The sequence below is a fragment of the Notolepis coatsorum genome (assembly GCF_963971535.1).
Source record: "Notolepis coatsorum genome assembly, chromosome: 1".
Taxonomy (NCBI): domain Eukaryota; kingdom Metazoa; phylum Chordata; class Actinopteri; order Aulopiformes; family Paralepididae; genus Notolepis; species Notolepis coatsorum.
In genome coordinates, this window is record NC_140165.1 from 280,711,401 (window position 1) to 280,727,995 (window position 16,595).

The 16,595-nt window shown below is 44.5% G+C and overlaps 1 protein-coding gene across 1 annotated transcript in view; it reads right to left on the bottom strand.

Annotated features, from left to right (window-relative positions):
• Positions 1–4,488: 4,488 nt before the first annotated feature.
• epha4l (eph receptor A4, like) overlaps positions 4,489–16,595 on the bottom strand; it is a gene marked incomplete at its 5' end in the record, with an annotated part of 37,860 nt that continues 25,753 nt past the window's right edge. Inside the window, 6 exons of the mRNA XM_084310183.1 lie at positions 4,489–4,990; positions 7,584–7,742; positions 11,566–11,762; positions 12,504–12,653; positions 13,515–13,724; positions 14,874–14,935. Of these exons, the coding sequence (XP_084166309.1) occupies positions 4,876–4,990; positions 7,584–7,742; positions 11,566–11,762; positions 12,504–12,653; positions 13,515–13,724; positions 14,874–14,935 (893 nt within the window). The 3' untranslated portion in view covers positions 4,489–4,875. The remainder of the gene's footprint in view (positions 4,991–7,583; positions 7,743–11,565; positions 11,763–12,503; positions 12,654–13,514; positions 13,725–14,873; positions 14,936–16,595) is intronic.

Here is a 16,595-nt window from a genome sequence, read left to right on the forward strand (position 1 = left end):
TGTTTGTGAGAGACAGACAGTAAGAAAGACAGAGACGAGGGAGAGATGGAGAAATAGGTCAAGTAAATGCTGGTCATCGTCCTACCTCAGCCTCTCTCTATTCTCATGCAACCCACCATTACATGCAATCACATAATGTTGTAATCAATGCCTAATTGCTATGTAATCAACTCTCCTCTGAAGACACGATGATAATGATTTATACAAACTCTAATGGCCTCGACATCAGATATTCAAGTGTATCCGTCTGTGTGAGAGTGTGTTGTGTGTGTGTGTGTAGGCTATTCCATAAAGAAGACGCAGGGAACAGATTTTCATATGGTTTCTACTTTAATCAGAATGCACGGTGGCACTCCATCATTTTCTTCACTTTTAGGCTATCATTTTACAAACTAGATATAAAAGATCATAAATAAATGACATAAGTTACATGTACCTAGAATTCTTCGACAGAAATGAAAAAGAAAAAAAATGTAAGAAAAAGAAACCAAACAATGACACAAAACGTAAAAAAATTTAAAAAAATCCATACAAACAGAAGATTGAGAGAATGTTAGATCTACATAGCTAGATCGTATGGCATCGGAAGGCATACAATGACGAACATTAACTCTTTTATGTTTCATTAGGTTTTTTCTTTTTGTTGTTTTTGTTGTTTTTTTTGTTTCCTTTCAAATCGTCCCAACATTGAACTAAAAAGGAAAAAAGTATTGTACAGTACATTCTGGGTAATCCCTCTCCTTCCCAACGCCTCTTGCATATTTCCAAACAGGTCCTTTTCTTTTTCTCTCTTACGGGTAAAATCCCCACCTCCCCCAACACCGCTCACACACCCAAACGAAAATATTTCACCAAAGAAGAAGTTTGGAGCTGGTATTAAGGACGGAGGTGTATTTTGTGAGCCATCACATATGAGTTCAAAAGCATTCAGATAAGGAATAAAAAATTTAAATAAAACAGGAAAGAATACAGTCCATTGGAAGAGACCCGACTGTCATGGTGGATACTGGAAGAAAAGAAAGAAAGCAAAAAAAAAAAACCAATGATTTCCCTTCTTAAAAGACCGTTCCCCCAGCCTCCAATCCATCGTTGAGTACATAGGCGCATCCGTTTAAAGTGTCCCCCATTTCTAGATCCAGAGAAATGGTTCCGCCCACCATGTGTGGGCTCAAGCTCGGAAGAATCCAATTTCGCTGACCAGTCCGTCAGTCTCCTGCCCCTAACTGGCGAGAGGAAGGCGTGTTGTCTCAGCGTCCATCTGTCCTTCTGCCACCCTGCTGTCTTATTCCAAACAGAAGCGGAGAAGGGGTTTGTGAATGTTGTTGTTTAAATGCTGAGCAGAGCTCACGGGAAGCGACACACCTCCTATTGTTTTCTGACAGCACAAAGCAAAACGTTTTTTCTTTTCTAATTCCATCAAATACTCTAAAAAAAAAGAAATCCTTCCTCCACAGTGACATGAAAAAACACATAGGATTTACTGATAGTACTTCGAAGACACTGTCTCTCATAACGGTTAGACGCACACACATACACACATACACACACCACACACACTCTCACACTCTGTGCACACTCGACACACACTCGCAACGGCCATTACTATACATGCAAACAAACAAAAACAATTGGCAAAATAATAAAATAAAAAATTTCCAAAAATAAAAGAAATTATACAAGTACATTATCTGCTGGAGCAGGGTCTCTAGATTATATTACATTCTTTTCAATTGTTTTGTTTTTTTCTTCTCGGTTCGCCAAAATCATCCGTGGCGTTTTCCGGTAAACTGTCGGACGGTCGCGGAGCGCTCTGTTAGCCGGTCTGTCTGTTTCTTCTTGTTTTCTCTTGACACGCCGGCACTGGCGGCGGCTGTGAAAATGGATTTCCCATCCCGCCGGAGGAGGAGGAGGAGGAGGAGGAGGAGGAGGGACACTCCGGAGGAGAGGAAGAAAAAAAGAAATAAGGGCAGAGAGCCAAGGAGGAGGGAGGAATTCTGTCATGGTGGAGTGAGAGAAAGAGAGAGAGATTGAGAGAGATCCTGTTTTTGATGGACTGCGGCAGCTGGAAGAGAGAGAAGAGAAAAGAAGAGAGAGAAGAGAAGCTGCGTCAGTCATGGCAGTTTCGAACATAAACAATTTCTGATTTGGCATACAACCCTGACTGATATCCCTCTACGCTCGCCCTAAACCCTATGGAAAATTCCAGTCATGCAGTGCTAAATGTAAACACAGCCAATGTCCAAAACGTGACATCAGCATGTCGGTTTGTTGGCACTAAGTGAAACGCTGGCCAAAAAAACTCCCCTCTTTACTCTCCTCCTCCCTCTTCATTCCGGGAAAAGGGTTCGGTGAGAGCCGTGGCCCATCTCGCGGGCTCTGTCGGCTGACTGGAAGTCAGTGGCTGATTAATCCCTCTCATTAACATGCCACAGGCGTCGGGGGCCGGTGACTGATCACAGACCAGCGTCTATTGATCTGCTCTCTCTGCCTCAGGTGGCGCGACCCGCTTGTTAATTAACACAGCCTGGGTGCTGAGTGATCTCACACTCGTACACAGAGAGAGAGAGAGAGAGAGAGAGAGAGAGAGAGAGAGAGAGAGAGAGAGAGAGAGAGAGAGAGAGGAGAGAGGAGAGAGAGAGAGAGAGACACACACAGACATGTTTTGGTCTAATGAGAGTTGGTCTAATGAAGGATAGAGTGTATAGACACTTGGCTGGCTGCAATGACTGGTACAAGACCACAGGCATACAAATGTAGGCATATAATATATCCATCTATACTGGCATGGAATGTTTACTAGACCACTAGGCTGTGTCTAGTATTTTGCTGGTCCTTACTAGGAAAGAGTTGGCAGCCAAACAACCCTAAACTCATTAAATTTCAACAATGTTTCTACTGTATATTCACACCGTGATGTAGTAAGGGAAGATGCATGTCTCTATTAAAAAGGGATATTGTTAAAACATTAGCCACCTACAGTCTGTATAGTGATATAAAAACCTGAGTTAAATTCATCTCCTGGCCGCGAAAACTGATTGGTAGCCTCTTATCAAAGAAATCGATGCGTGCATTAGACCAGAGAGTCACTATGGAAAGTGGTGGTTAGCGAACGTACAGTACACAAGGAAGTACATGTGCAGAGGAGAGAGAGAGAGAGAGAGAGAGAGAGAGAGAGAGAGAGAGAGAGAGAGAGAGAGAGAGAGAGAGAGAGAGAGAGAGAGAGAGAGAGAGAGAGAGAGAGAGAGAGAGATGTTTTCTAAAAGGCTAATGATTTGTTAACACGACCAAGGGATCATTTGGGTAGGTCTGTTCTATATAATTATATTGTTTATCGCCATAACATTTGCATAAAAAGAAAAAAGGTAAACAAAGCAAAAATCGAAAAAAAGTAACCTATGCTCAGAAACACGGTCAGGGTAATGTGTAAGATATTATGTGTGTTGTTTAGTAAACAGGATACAACTCTTTAGACTGGTATGTCTGACTGGTCCTTTAGTAGAGCTGATGTGTGCAGAGCCACACTATTTATATGAAGAATAGATTATCTTTAGTGATTCTTTACCAATTATGGCTGCTTGAATAATGTCCAGCAGGTATTCTCTTTCTCTTCTCTTATTTCTTGATTGTGATTGATGCTGATGTTGCTTTTATTGTGTATCCGTCTCGTCTTTGTTGCATCCTTTGTGTAAAAATCCCAGGCTCTCCACTCTCACGTCCACTGTTGGGAGGCCCGATTTGTGGAAAATTCCAACTGGTCCAAATAGTCTGTCCGTCAACAGTCACAAGGAACACTGAGAGTCCTGTGGTGGTGGGTGTGGGTGTGAGGGGAGGGGGGTGCTCTACTAATCCAGATGGAAAGATGAATGGAAGAATCAAATCAATGTTTAGGGTGGGGGTGGGGGGGGGGGGGGCTGTTGTTGGGAGGATGGGGGATGGGGGGCGTACCTCTGGAAGATCAAAGATATTCTCAGCAACATCCTGAGGGCAACAAAAACGACAGTGTTCTGGGACGAAGCAAGACAAGAGCAGAGCCAAAACACCAGAACCACCTTAAAGTAAGTAAACCTCGCTACGCTATGGTCCCTCCTCCTCCTCCTCCTCCATCCTACTTCCTCCTCCTCCTCTCCCTCGCCTCCTGCTGCTCCACCTCTCAGCAGTTCATTGTTTATTCCAGGCTGGGCTCCTCCATTTTGTCTAATGGATATCAAACAGGTTGAGCCGAGAGAACGAGGGAGAGAGGCAGAGATGAGGTAGAACAATAGCGGCCGTTGGTGGGAGGGAGGGGGGGGGGGGGCAGGCGCCCGCCGCAAATTGCCCAGTAGAACACACAGTTCATTATACAATAAAACACAGTCACAGGAAATCATTAAAATAATCTGCTCCGCGATTATTCCAGAAGAAGAACATTCCAGAAACAACGCGGTACGATCCTCCTGCTCCTCCTCTCGGAATTCCTTCCAGACCGTTGAAGGCACTCCAGATTGGCCTCTCGGAAGCACTTTTCCATCCCTCCTTCCCCTCTGGTCTGTCTATCAACCAAAAAAATGTCAGACAGACAGAAATATCCTGGTACTCCACCGCCCACCCCCGCAAAAAAAGAAGAGCAGGTAAAAGTTCTGATAAAAAAGTGCCATTTCCACCACTTTGTTTTTTCATCTTCTTCGTCTTCGTTTAGTTTTAGATCCAAATTTAAAGTGCATGGATGAGGTAAACTATTTCTTCATAGTTTTATTTGTCTCTCTTTTTTTATATGTCATCTTTTTTCATAATTTTTATGCTATATTTGTTTTCTGTAAGAAATTATGTTGCAAGACTTTTGTTTTTATTACAATTTTTTTCTTCTCCCTCGTCTTTTATAAAAAAAAAAAAAGAATCTCAAACAGGAACCATTCGGCCTTGCATCTGTTGCATTTGGGACAGCATTCCCTGGACGCTGGTCAGGATCTTGTTTTGGTGCGCTGCCGATGAGATGCCGATGCGGGCCATGTCCCTGGAAGAACAAACGGGCGGGTGGGTGGTTTGGGGTTCAGGTGGAGAGGGAGGGAGGGAGGGAGGGAGGGAGGGAGGGAGGGAGGGAGGGAGGGGTGAGAAAGAGAAGCCATTAGGACCGGAGACAACAAAAACAAATTGAGTTGAACGACAAGAGGCCTGATTCAAATGATGGATTTTACAGGCCTCCTGTGGACGTGAGCCCGGTGGTTTAACGGCTGTGTGAGGGATACGACCTGACAACACTCGGAACCGAGTACTGGGGATCTTAATAGCGCAAATAAAGCCCTGCGGCTAAGTGACTTGAGACAAGATGGATGGACAGAGAGACGTGGGAGAGACATCCTGCACATTTAGAACAAAGTTGTACTCTTTATGGGGGGTGGAATGGGGAGTTAAGTAACACATACATCAACTGCTCTTTTCCCCTCTCTCCGACCTCCTCTCCCTCTTTTCCTCCTTCATCCCTCTCCCTGACCTCCTCTCCCTCTCTTCCCTTCATCCCTCTCTTCTCCCTCTTCAACCATGTATTCCTTCATCCTTCTTGTATCCTGTGTGTGTCTCTCCTCTCTCTCTTCTCTCTCCTCCCTCTCTCTCTCTCTCTCTCTCTCTCTCTCTCTCTCTCTCTCTCTCTCTCTCCATATCTTTCTATACCTCCTGCCTTCTGTCTTCTCCTATTACGCTTGATTTTTATTTTCCCTTTTTTAACATGAAACAAGACAAACAATACAGTAACAGTAATAATCAATGATAAATCACAGGACAATAACAGAAATAATAATAACAATAATGACAAATCCAGTAATTAAATGAGAATGAATGTAGATTAAAAAGACGTAAAACAAATAATAAATAAATACAATACATGGGCTCTTGCTCGCTCTTCCTCGCTCTTCCCTTCTCCTTCCCCCCCCCACCCCCCCCCCCCCCCCCCCTCAGGACCCCCACATGGACTATACATCCACTACTTCATTTAACATCAGAAAAATACAAATTTATATGCGTTCCTTTATCTTCTCCACCACAGCTACCCAGACTGCTATGCTGGCTTCATTAACACCTAAAATTCGTGCAGTGGATATCTCTAGATAAATCACATCGAGATAGGTAAGAACCCATACCTTCCGGCACATTTTATCCGGTTGAATCCAGCGTGATGCTATCTTACGCTTGCATTGTGTAATTGCATTGCGGGGGGAGGGGGTCGTCAAATGAGACACGCCTTCTCGTCCCTCAACAGCTACTTATGAGATGCCCTTGAGCAAAGCACTCCGCCCCCTACCAGTCCCAGTGGAGCCTGGATTAGACTGCTGAAGGTTGAAACAGCTACCAAGTATGGTTGTGTGTTACCAGCACCATCTCGCTTGAAATATGTAAATAAAGTGCTTATCAACCACCAAATAAATTATTGTATGTTATGTTATAGCTATAAGTAATATATTGACAATGTGTACATAATAAAAATAAGTAATATATTTACATATAATTAGAAACATTTCGATATATATATATTTTTAAACAAATAAGTACATATATATATATATATATATATATTTATTTTTTATTTTTTTCGTTTTCAGAAAACATTTGCTGGGGAACAAACCAAGGACACTTTAGTGTCTAGAGACCTTTACCTCAAGACTACCGAGACACACTTTTCCCAAACCCTAACCTTAACCACACTGTTACCTTAAACCAGGGATTCTCAAACGTTTTTTATACCACGACCCCATTTAATTTAGGAATTCTTTTGGCGCGTAATTTCAACGTGGAAATAAGGAATATCAAAATAAAAGCACACGTTGTTTCGAGCACTATGTTTATCAATGAAATTAATGAATATTATCAACAAAAGCTTGTTTCTGTATACACATTTATAAAACAAGGCATATTTAGCCAAAATATGTTGCCAGAACATGAAAAGAAAATGCGCTCACGTGCGCTTTGGCAGAGATCCGCTTGTACTCTGAAAATCCGCCCTCACAGAGATATGTTGATGCGAAGGGGACACCCTTTATCAGCGCAGCATTACACAACACTGGGTACTTGTTCCGGACTGATATCCAGAACTTTGCGAGGGCCTGTCCAGTGAACTTGACTTTCAGTAGCTAGTCACACGAAAGATCATTGAGCGCCTCCTGCATTCTGTTCCTACAACAAGCCATCAAGCGGAGTAAATACCCCCAATTCTCTGCTGATTATCCTGGAGTGCCACTAACAGAGTTTCCAGCTCATTATCAGCACATTTCTCTGCCAATGTGTTGTTTTTGTCGGCAAGGAAAATCTGCGCTTCTTCTCCGAGTTAACAAAGGCGAATACTCTGCCTCGAGAAAGCCACCTCACTTCAGTGTGGTATAGCAGCTGGTTATGCACAGAAGCAGAGCCCATTTAATTGCGGCCAACCAGCAACGCTTCTGACAACAAACCTATCCATTGCGAATCCAGGTATCTAAATATATTACTTATAGCTATAACATAACGTAAATTATGTACCTTTTTTCCTGTGGTCGATTAGTACTTTATGTATGTTTTCTGATGTGCTGGTGTTACAGTGTGAGTGTGAAACAGTGGCTGGTAGAAACAATAGAACTCACTCCTGTGTCATGTGAACGACGGCCTCGGGGGTGGTGTAGCCGCCGGCGGTGAAGTTGTCGCCGTATCTCTCCATGCCGATGGCCTGCAGCCAGTCCTCCACGGAGCCGAGGACGGAGCACGCCTCTGGGCTCACCGGCTCGAGCAGGGTGGTGTTTGGCCTGGGAGGTGGAGGAGACAGACTGTTACTTTCACGTCGTAATCCATCACAGATTACCGATTACCGGTTTAGGACTGAAATAATCCCAGAGACACTCAAAGGCAGTAAGACACTGTGATTGGTTTTATGCTTCTTTTGGATTACCGTACTTTGCCTCCAAAATCCATAGGTTATGTGGTTAAATCAGACGGGTAACTAACTGTAACCCTGCCCCTAACCCTAAACCTAACCATAACCTAACCTAAACCATAACGTTAACATAATCACAAAGTCACAGAGAAGCTGGAAATTGGTGCACAACTTTTCGTATATATATAATAGGAATTGGTTCATGAGAATTAGTTTGGTTAAACAAGCAGTTAAACAAGCAGACTGTCATTGGCCATGGTTTACCACTAGAAGACACGATGGAAAGAAAATCACAGCCTTGCCATGATTTGATTTCTTACAATGCCTGACCTGTCACTCATACTGTATAGGACTACTACCACTATCGCCCAATTAAAACCGGACCTGAGGTGGAGGGAGTGACAGCATGCCCCCTGGCCATATATGGGAAATGGAGTTTTTTATTAATTTTTTTTTTATTGTGACTGTAATGGTGTACCTGTACCATCAAATCCTAACAGGATGGCACATAAAACTCATAGGTACCCCTCAGCCATAAAACAGACTATTTATTTCTCTCTCTCTCTCTCTCACCCCCCCACCCCCTCTCTCTCTCTCTCTCTCTCTCTCTCACTTTCTTTCTGATGGAATTAGCAGGTTTGACAAGCTTGGCACTCTCTTGCGTCCCCTCGTTATTTGTCCTACCAGAAACAGAGCCAAGTCAAACAAGGGTCCTCCCCGGTGTCATTGACACACTCGGTCAGGCGTTATTTGAAGAGAAAACAGGAGCCTAGCACACTTCAGTGAACTGCACCGCGCACCCAACCACTCATCACCTCGTCAGTGGTAGCAAGGCTTCAGTTGTAATCAGTTACAGATGGCTATTCACCTGCTTGAAACTGTAATCAATCAGTAATGCACTGAGATACGATGCTCGATCTTAAAGGTGCTATGTGTAATGAGAACCATATAATGCCAGTATAGATGGAATGAGAATAATATAATTAACTGAATATAAAAATAAGTGAAAACGAAACCCTATCGTATATAATATACGTTAAATATAAATACAGGCAATAAATCATTTAAATCTGAATACCATGAGTAAAGAGTAAAAGTAAACAGTATACACAAGGTGCAGTAATACACAAGGTACCCTAACTGGCACGATACGTCATACGTTTTAGTACGTGCACGTTTTGGTGGTTAAGAGAGACACTTAGTGGTCAGACATTCCTAATAGTTCTCGGGTTCTGCAGCCGTTAGATAAGTTACCCATCTGATCAGGGCTTGTGTATTTTCCCCTCACACGAGCCGATTCCACTCACACGATTACTCCCTCTCTCTTTCTTTTTCCATCCCTCCCTTCTGCTGAGCTTTTGCAGTGGCGTAAGTCGGCCATTAAACTTTTACACGGGGTTGCCGAGTCCGAGGTGAGACACTGGGCCCGTCTCGCTTGGCCGGTTCTGGTCCCTCTCTCCCTCCACTCGTCCGACAGCCCACCCTCTTTCCAGACTCTGCCTCTCTTTCTCTCACTACTCCATCATTTAAAAAGGACCCGTAGGAATTTAGTTTAGGCACCACTTTGGGGCGGGAGGGGTTTTTGGGTTGGTATAAGGGGACCCGAGGTGAACCGTGAGAACGAGATGTCAACCAAGAGTGATCCCCCCACAGGTAACATTAAAGACCATTTCCCATGCTCTCTCTCTCTCTCTCTTTTTCTGTCTCTCTCCTCCTCATCCATTGGCTCCACTCAATGCCTGACCCATAACCTTAAAGGGATAGTTCCAATTGTTCGTCATCTGGCCCTTTTTCAACAATGATGTTGTTGATCGGTAGAATCCTTTCTCAGCACAATCCATGCTGTTCCTCATACCAGCTCTGGATAGTTAGCCACAAACCAATGCAAAGTCAATGGGGTCACGCTCATGTCTGTAAAAGCTGACTGAGGCTCACTGAAATCTACTCCACAGTGCAACACAAAGTAAGATTCCCTGAGCCTCAGTCACCTCAGGGTGTACAGACAGGAGCTCGACCCCACTGACTTTGTATCGGTTTGTGGTTATTATCTGCAGATATCATCTGCCTTCATTCCGATCTTGACGAGACCAAAATCTTGTCAAATTCGACCACGAGTGAGTCACTCAACTTGGCTGCATCTCTCCCAGCTACAATGCAACCAGGCAACACACAAAGCCCTCGTCTCAGCCTGTGTACTCGCAAGTATAGTAACACAAGACCCACCCACACACACACACACACACACACACACACACACACACACACACACACACACACACACACACACACACACACACACACACACACACACACACACACACACACACACACACACACACACACACACACACACACACACACACACACACACACACACACACACACAACTCCTCTCTCGGTAGAGCGCTACCCTCTCCGCGTTGTTCCAGTTAACTGTAAAAACTGCATTTATAGGATCCAGTGCTGCTAATTACTCCACAAGGACCCCCTCTCCTATATCCCATTAGGTGTGTGTGTATATGTGTGTGTGTATGCGTGTTCACACACTTGTTAAACTAAGACAGACTCCCTTCGGCTCGCGTGGAAGTCTGTAAACACACACTGGGTCATTCCTAACACGATCGAGCTGTCGGGAGAGGAATGGCGTCGGGAGTTCCAAGGTCATGTTTGTTTTTAACTCGCTGCTACGTCGTAATTCTCCAACGCAGTTACAGCATGTACATTCCTGGCTGTACACAGCCATTAAGGGCTGGTTTGCTGGGGACGCCATTATTGGAGGTGTTTGTTAAAATGAGCGTTTAATGGTCCTGAATTAACAATGTGTGTGAGGCTGTCTATAAGCTAATGGTCTTGATATTTGCCAGCCTCAAATATGTTCACAAACCTGGCGTTAAGTGGCTAACAAATTGTAGACACTTAAAAAAAGAGTTGAACGACAAGCAAGATTCTGTTTAGAAGCCATCTTGAATCTCTGTAACATCTGAATCCTATGCTTTTATAATTCCGTTTTTGGATTCAAATATAGCATTTGAAAGGACTGTGCATGTGAGTATTCCTAACCTGTGTGTTTTCTTAAAACATCTTTGTTAGTTTGTCTTCCTACTTTCAACAATTACAATCCCTCATGACACCCCTTCCTGACAGGGAGCGACGCGAGCGAGCGTGATTGCGAAAATTATTAAAATGTATTCGTTTCAATCAGACTATCCTGACCTACCGCGAGCGACAGCGAACTGAGCGGCGATGTCGCTCCCCCCTCAAATATTCGCTCGCTGTGTCTCTAGTTGAGCGATTACGCGGCCGAGTCCCGCCCCTAAACACTTTTTATTGGTTGAGAATCGCAGGCTGCTTTGCCCCTGTGCTTCCAGGTAAATACACACACACAGACACACTCGGACAAGCGCCGCGTCATATCAGGACAGTGTCGCGCGCGATTTCGTCTCCAGTTCGCTCGCTCGCTGCCTGTCAGGAACCGGTGTGATGAAGAACCATTTGTCTGTTTTAGATTTTCTGAGAAACAAACCTAATTCCCTACAGATGGTCAGAGTGTTGTGTACATTTGTAGTTACAGACAGTAGAGGTTGACTACTTCCTGGGATGTCAGACGAAAAAATTCAAAACCAAGTCCTATGGCTCTTCGCCTGAAGGGTTGAGTTATATTAAAGCACTGAGCCATCCTCCCTCTGATCTCTCACCTGACAGCGGTCTCTCCCCCGGTTCTCTTCAGGCTGTTGGGGTTTCGGATGAGTTTATCCAGCATGTTGACGATCTGGCCAAACTTGGGCCGGTCGGCCCTCTCTCTTTGCCAGCAGTCCAGCATCAGCTGGTGCAGCGCTACGGGACAGTCCATGGGCGGGGGCAGCCTGTAGCCCTCATCAATAGCCTTGATCACCTAGGGAGGGGATGGAAGGAGGTGGGGGAGGTTAACCCTTTGAACCATGGCTGAATCTGATGTCATTTTCAGTCAATTCAATGGTAAAAAAACAGGTTTATGTGAAGACAGTAGTCATGCACATCATTCTCCATTTGAGCTATAGTGAGTCTGTAATGACCAATGTGCTGAACACAAGATTCTATTTTGTTACGCTAGTCACTATTGGATCACCATTAAAATGACAAGGACCTGTTAATTATTATCCACATATCTCTACGATATTTTACATACAACCAAAAATTATATGGTACTTGGAAATATTCTTTACACGTGTTATTATAAAATATACATTTCTACAAGTGCTGTCTATGGTGTCTCTGATATATCTTGTTGAAGTTTTCCTCTGAGGCCTCTGTTCACACCTCCCCCTCCTCCCTTTATCCTCCCCTTACCCTCCCTCTCCCCCTTATCCTCCCCTTCCTCTCCCCTCACACCCTATTCTTTGTTTCGCATGTTCGCCCCTCCTCATAACCCCTGCCGCCTTTTCCCAGAAAACTTAGGAGGCAAGCTCACAGAATTGGAGGGAACGTTATTCTCCCGGCCAGAGAATCAAGTCCTCTACTAAACTCCTGAACCTGAATTTGTATTTGATTGGCAACGCTTTAACAATACATTTGTATCAACCCTGAAGAGTTGACCACGCTCATAATCAACCTCTCCGGTTCCACCTCAATCGTATCTTCTGAGATTAGGACTTACATCCTGGTTGCTCATGTCCCAGTAAGGCCTCTCGCCGTATGACATCACCTCCCACATGACAATGCCGTAGCTCCACACATCGCTGGCCGAGGTGAACTTCCTGTAGGCGATGGCCTCCGGTGCCGTCCAGCGAATGGGGATCTTCCCTCCCTGCGATTGACAGTAGGGGAAATTGAGTAACACCGCTTCTCAGCCAATCAAATGAATAGATCACATTTGGCAAGTATAAAGGGTTTTGTTCTAAGGAGATTTTTCGATAAGACACAGTTACTTCGGCTTCGTTCATTTGTATATATGATTAGGGCTGTCAGTTTATCGCGTTAATTAGATTAATTAATTACACAGCAAATTATCGCATTATGAAAATTAACTCAAAATAAATAAATAAAATAAATACACATTTAAAGACTTTATTTTTAATATGGGCCATTTGCATGTTCTTGGTATCTGATTCTAGGGACATATATGGATTTCAGGGAATGTATTCCAAGTGTCAGAAATACTGTGTCTGTTACTAGGCTTGAGTAAATTGTAATGAACCAAATGAGAATATCAATTAAAAAATTGTTTTCTTTGACTGTGAATAACACCATGCTAAAATTTACCAGACCTGAACAATCTAAGCAAATGAATAAATGGAAGATGATTAAACAGAAGGTTTTGTAGATACAGTACTGAATTCTGCCATCCGGACACATGCCATTTGAAATATGATTATAGAATATATAGAATATCATAACACTTTGGTTGATGGTGTTCGATGGCAGACGTCTTGGTGGTGAACAACAGGTGAATAGCAGGTGATTATTAGATGACAACTGTGGCCAACGAGCTTATGGCCCTGACATCATGAGTAAGAATACAATGAGTAAGCAAAGGTCTTTAGAGAACCAACAACTTCAGTTATATCCAGCAGTACATTATACCAGCGCAAGTAAGTTTCATATTTTGTAGATGGTTTGTAGAGCTTATTTCTTGGATTTCCCTCACACATACACACACATTACTAACCCTGGTAGTGTAGGCGGCCTCCGGGTCGTCCTCGAGGACTCGCGACATGCCGAAGTCGGACACCTTGCACACCAGGTTGCTGTTGACCAGGATGTTGCGTGCCGCCAGGTCTCGGTGAACGTAGCTCATGTCAGACAGGTACTTCATGCCCGAGGCGATGCCCCGCAGGATGCCCACCAACTGGATCACCGTGAAGCGCCCGTCGTTCTTCTGCACGGTTAGGCAAAATCAAACGATGATGAAAGAGGCATTAAAAAGATTATAATAATAAATTCCCCCCAACCAATTCCTAATCGCTCTGTCACGAGGAGGACATGTGATGATTGGACGTGAAGCTTTGTGTCTCGGTGTGGTGTGGCCGAGCTCTTGGGACACAGAACACGTTGTCCTTCAGTCAGTCCTGTTTTGCAGTCAGAGCCACTCAGTTTTGGAACATCACCAACAGAAATACGATACTGTGCTACCTACCACACCTTTACAAAAAAACTCAAGACCTGGTTATTAACCAATCAAACATGTGATCACTTTTAATCAGTTCATTGTGTATTTTGTTATTGCTTTTACTATTATGTTGGATTGTATTGTAAATACTGTGTTTTACTTTAAATGCTTCTGTTCTAGGTGTATGGTCGGTCTTATAACATCTTGCCAAAAGGACTACAGTTAATGCGAATTAGCCAGCTGGCTAAAACTGACACATTTACAGAAGTGTTGATTAATGTGTAATGTCCTTTTAAAATCTTTTTTTTTATAATAAACTGAAACTGAAACTGACGTCTGATTATAACACGCTCTCTTTACAACAGAAAAATAGGTTTCATGTCAAAACATATGGGGGGGGGGGGGCTTCACTGCTATACTATACATAGTATTCTGTATAACCCCATAAACTAAATTCTCATCATATACTACAGGGCTTCCCCAATATTTATGCTTTTTGGGCTTTTCATAAACAACTTTTCATAAACATATATTATGATTAACTTTTAAGAACAAATATACAAACTGTTTGTTTATGTGCTCGCACAGCAAGCGGAACCTGATCGGGAATCATGGAACGTGTATCTTAATTGCATTGCTTGCCTCTTCGGTGGAAAACATGGTTGAGTTGAGATAAGATAGTATCAATGTTTTCCAGTCGTACACACCAGGCTACACAGGCTTACACGCACACACACACACACACACACACACACACACACACGCACGCACGCACACACGCGCACACACGCACGCACACACACACGCGCACACACACACACACACAGACACACAGACACACACACACACACACAGACACACACACAGACACACACACACACACACATGCACAGACATAGATGGAAGCGCATGACTGACCCTCAGGAACGCATCCAGTGATCCATTCTCCATGTACTCTGTGATAATCATCACCGGTTTACCTGGAGAGAGAGAGGGGGGGGGGGGGGGGGGGGTGAGAGAAAGAGAGGGAGAGAAAGAGAGAGAGAAATATGAGGGGGGAGAGGGAGAGAGAGAGAAAAACAGAGAGGGGGGAAGGGGGGATTGAGAGAAATAGAGAGAGAGAGGCAGATGATTATGGTGGTAAATGATGCACATCTCTGCGCAGCAGGGGGTTCTCAGGGGAATGTGTGTGTGTGTGTCTGTAGCATGTTTATGTGTGCGTGTGCATGTGCGCACGTGTGTGTGTGTGTGTTAAGCCATCCATCTCTGTCCCAGGGTGATTTAATTAGCGTGGTGTAACGGCTGCCCTCACGTTCCCCACTCACACTACACACAACAACGCACCAGTCACACACACACACACACACACACATACAAACATGTACACTCACAAACATGTACACCCACACACCCACGCCATTTTGCGTATGTGCAAATATGCACTGACGTCCATAGTTTCATAGCACATCACACACACTCATACACACACACTCACACACACACTCACACTCACACTCATACACACTCACAGTCGGACACTCCGTCTCGCTCTAACGCGCTACTGATGTCACTCACTGTTCCCTTGGCCTCTACATCCCTCTGCCAAGCGCATCTGTCACTCTCCCGCTATCCTATCCCTCTCTCATTCTGTCTCTCTTCTCACCCTCCCCACACCACTCTTCCCTGGCCTTTCTCACCCCTTCGCTCCGTCTCTCTCTCTCCCCTGCTCTCTCTCTTGGGGGAGAGTCTGTGTCTTTATTTGAGTCAGGGGAAGGAGGGAGGAAGGGAGGGAGGGAGGGAGGCGTTGGGGTGGACATTCCCTGGTGGGTCTCTGTCTTTGTCTGTCTTTTAGGAAGGGGGGGTGAGGAAGAGGAGAGAGAAAGAGAGAGGGAGCGAGAGGAGGAGGGTGGGTTGTTTTTGTCCCTTAGCGCTAGCAAGATGGTGCCTAACCAGCCATAGCAACAACACATGCCGAAAACCTTTCCTTGCGTCCCGTTTCAAGCGGCATAATTAAGGTAGATTTAGAAGAGTATGTTACTTGGAGAAAGTGCTGAATTAAGTGTCATTACTGTGGGGTACTTAAACAAATATTTGAGTTGTGTTGTGCGGTGGCTGAATGCTTGTCTAGCAGCAGTATATGCTGTGGACCTGTTGGAAGCTGAGTGCTTGTCTAGCAGCAGTATATGCTGTGGACCTGTTGGAAGCTGAGTGCTTGTCTAGCAGCAGTATATGCTGTGGGCCTGTTGGAAGCTGAGAGCTTGTCTAGCAGCAGTATATGCTGTGGGCCTGTTGGAAGCTGAGAGCTTGTCTAGCAGCAGTATATGCTGTGGACCTGTTGGAAGCTGAATGCTTGTCTAGCAGCAGTATATGCTGTGGACCGGTTGGAAGCTGAGAGCTTGTCTAGCAGCAGTATATGCTGTGGACCTGTTGGAAGCTGAGAGCTTGTCTAGCAGCAGTATATGCTGTGGACCTGTTGGAAGCTGAGAGCTTGTCTAGCAGCAGTATATGCTGTGGACCGGTTGGAAGCTGAATGCTTGTCTAGCAGCAGTATATGCTGTGGACCTGTTGGAAGCTGAGAGCTTGTCTAGCAGCAGTATATGCTGTGGACCTGTTGGAAGCTGAGAGCCACACAGTGACGTT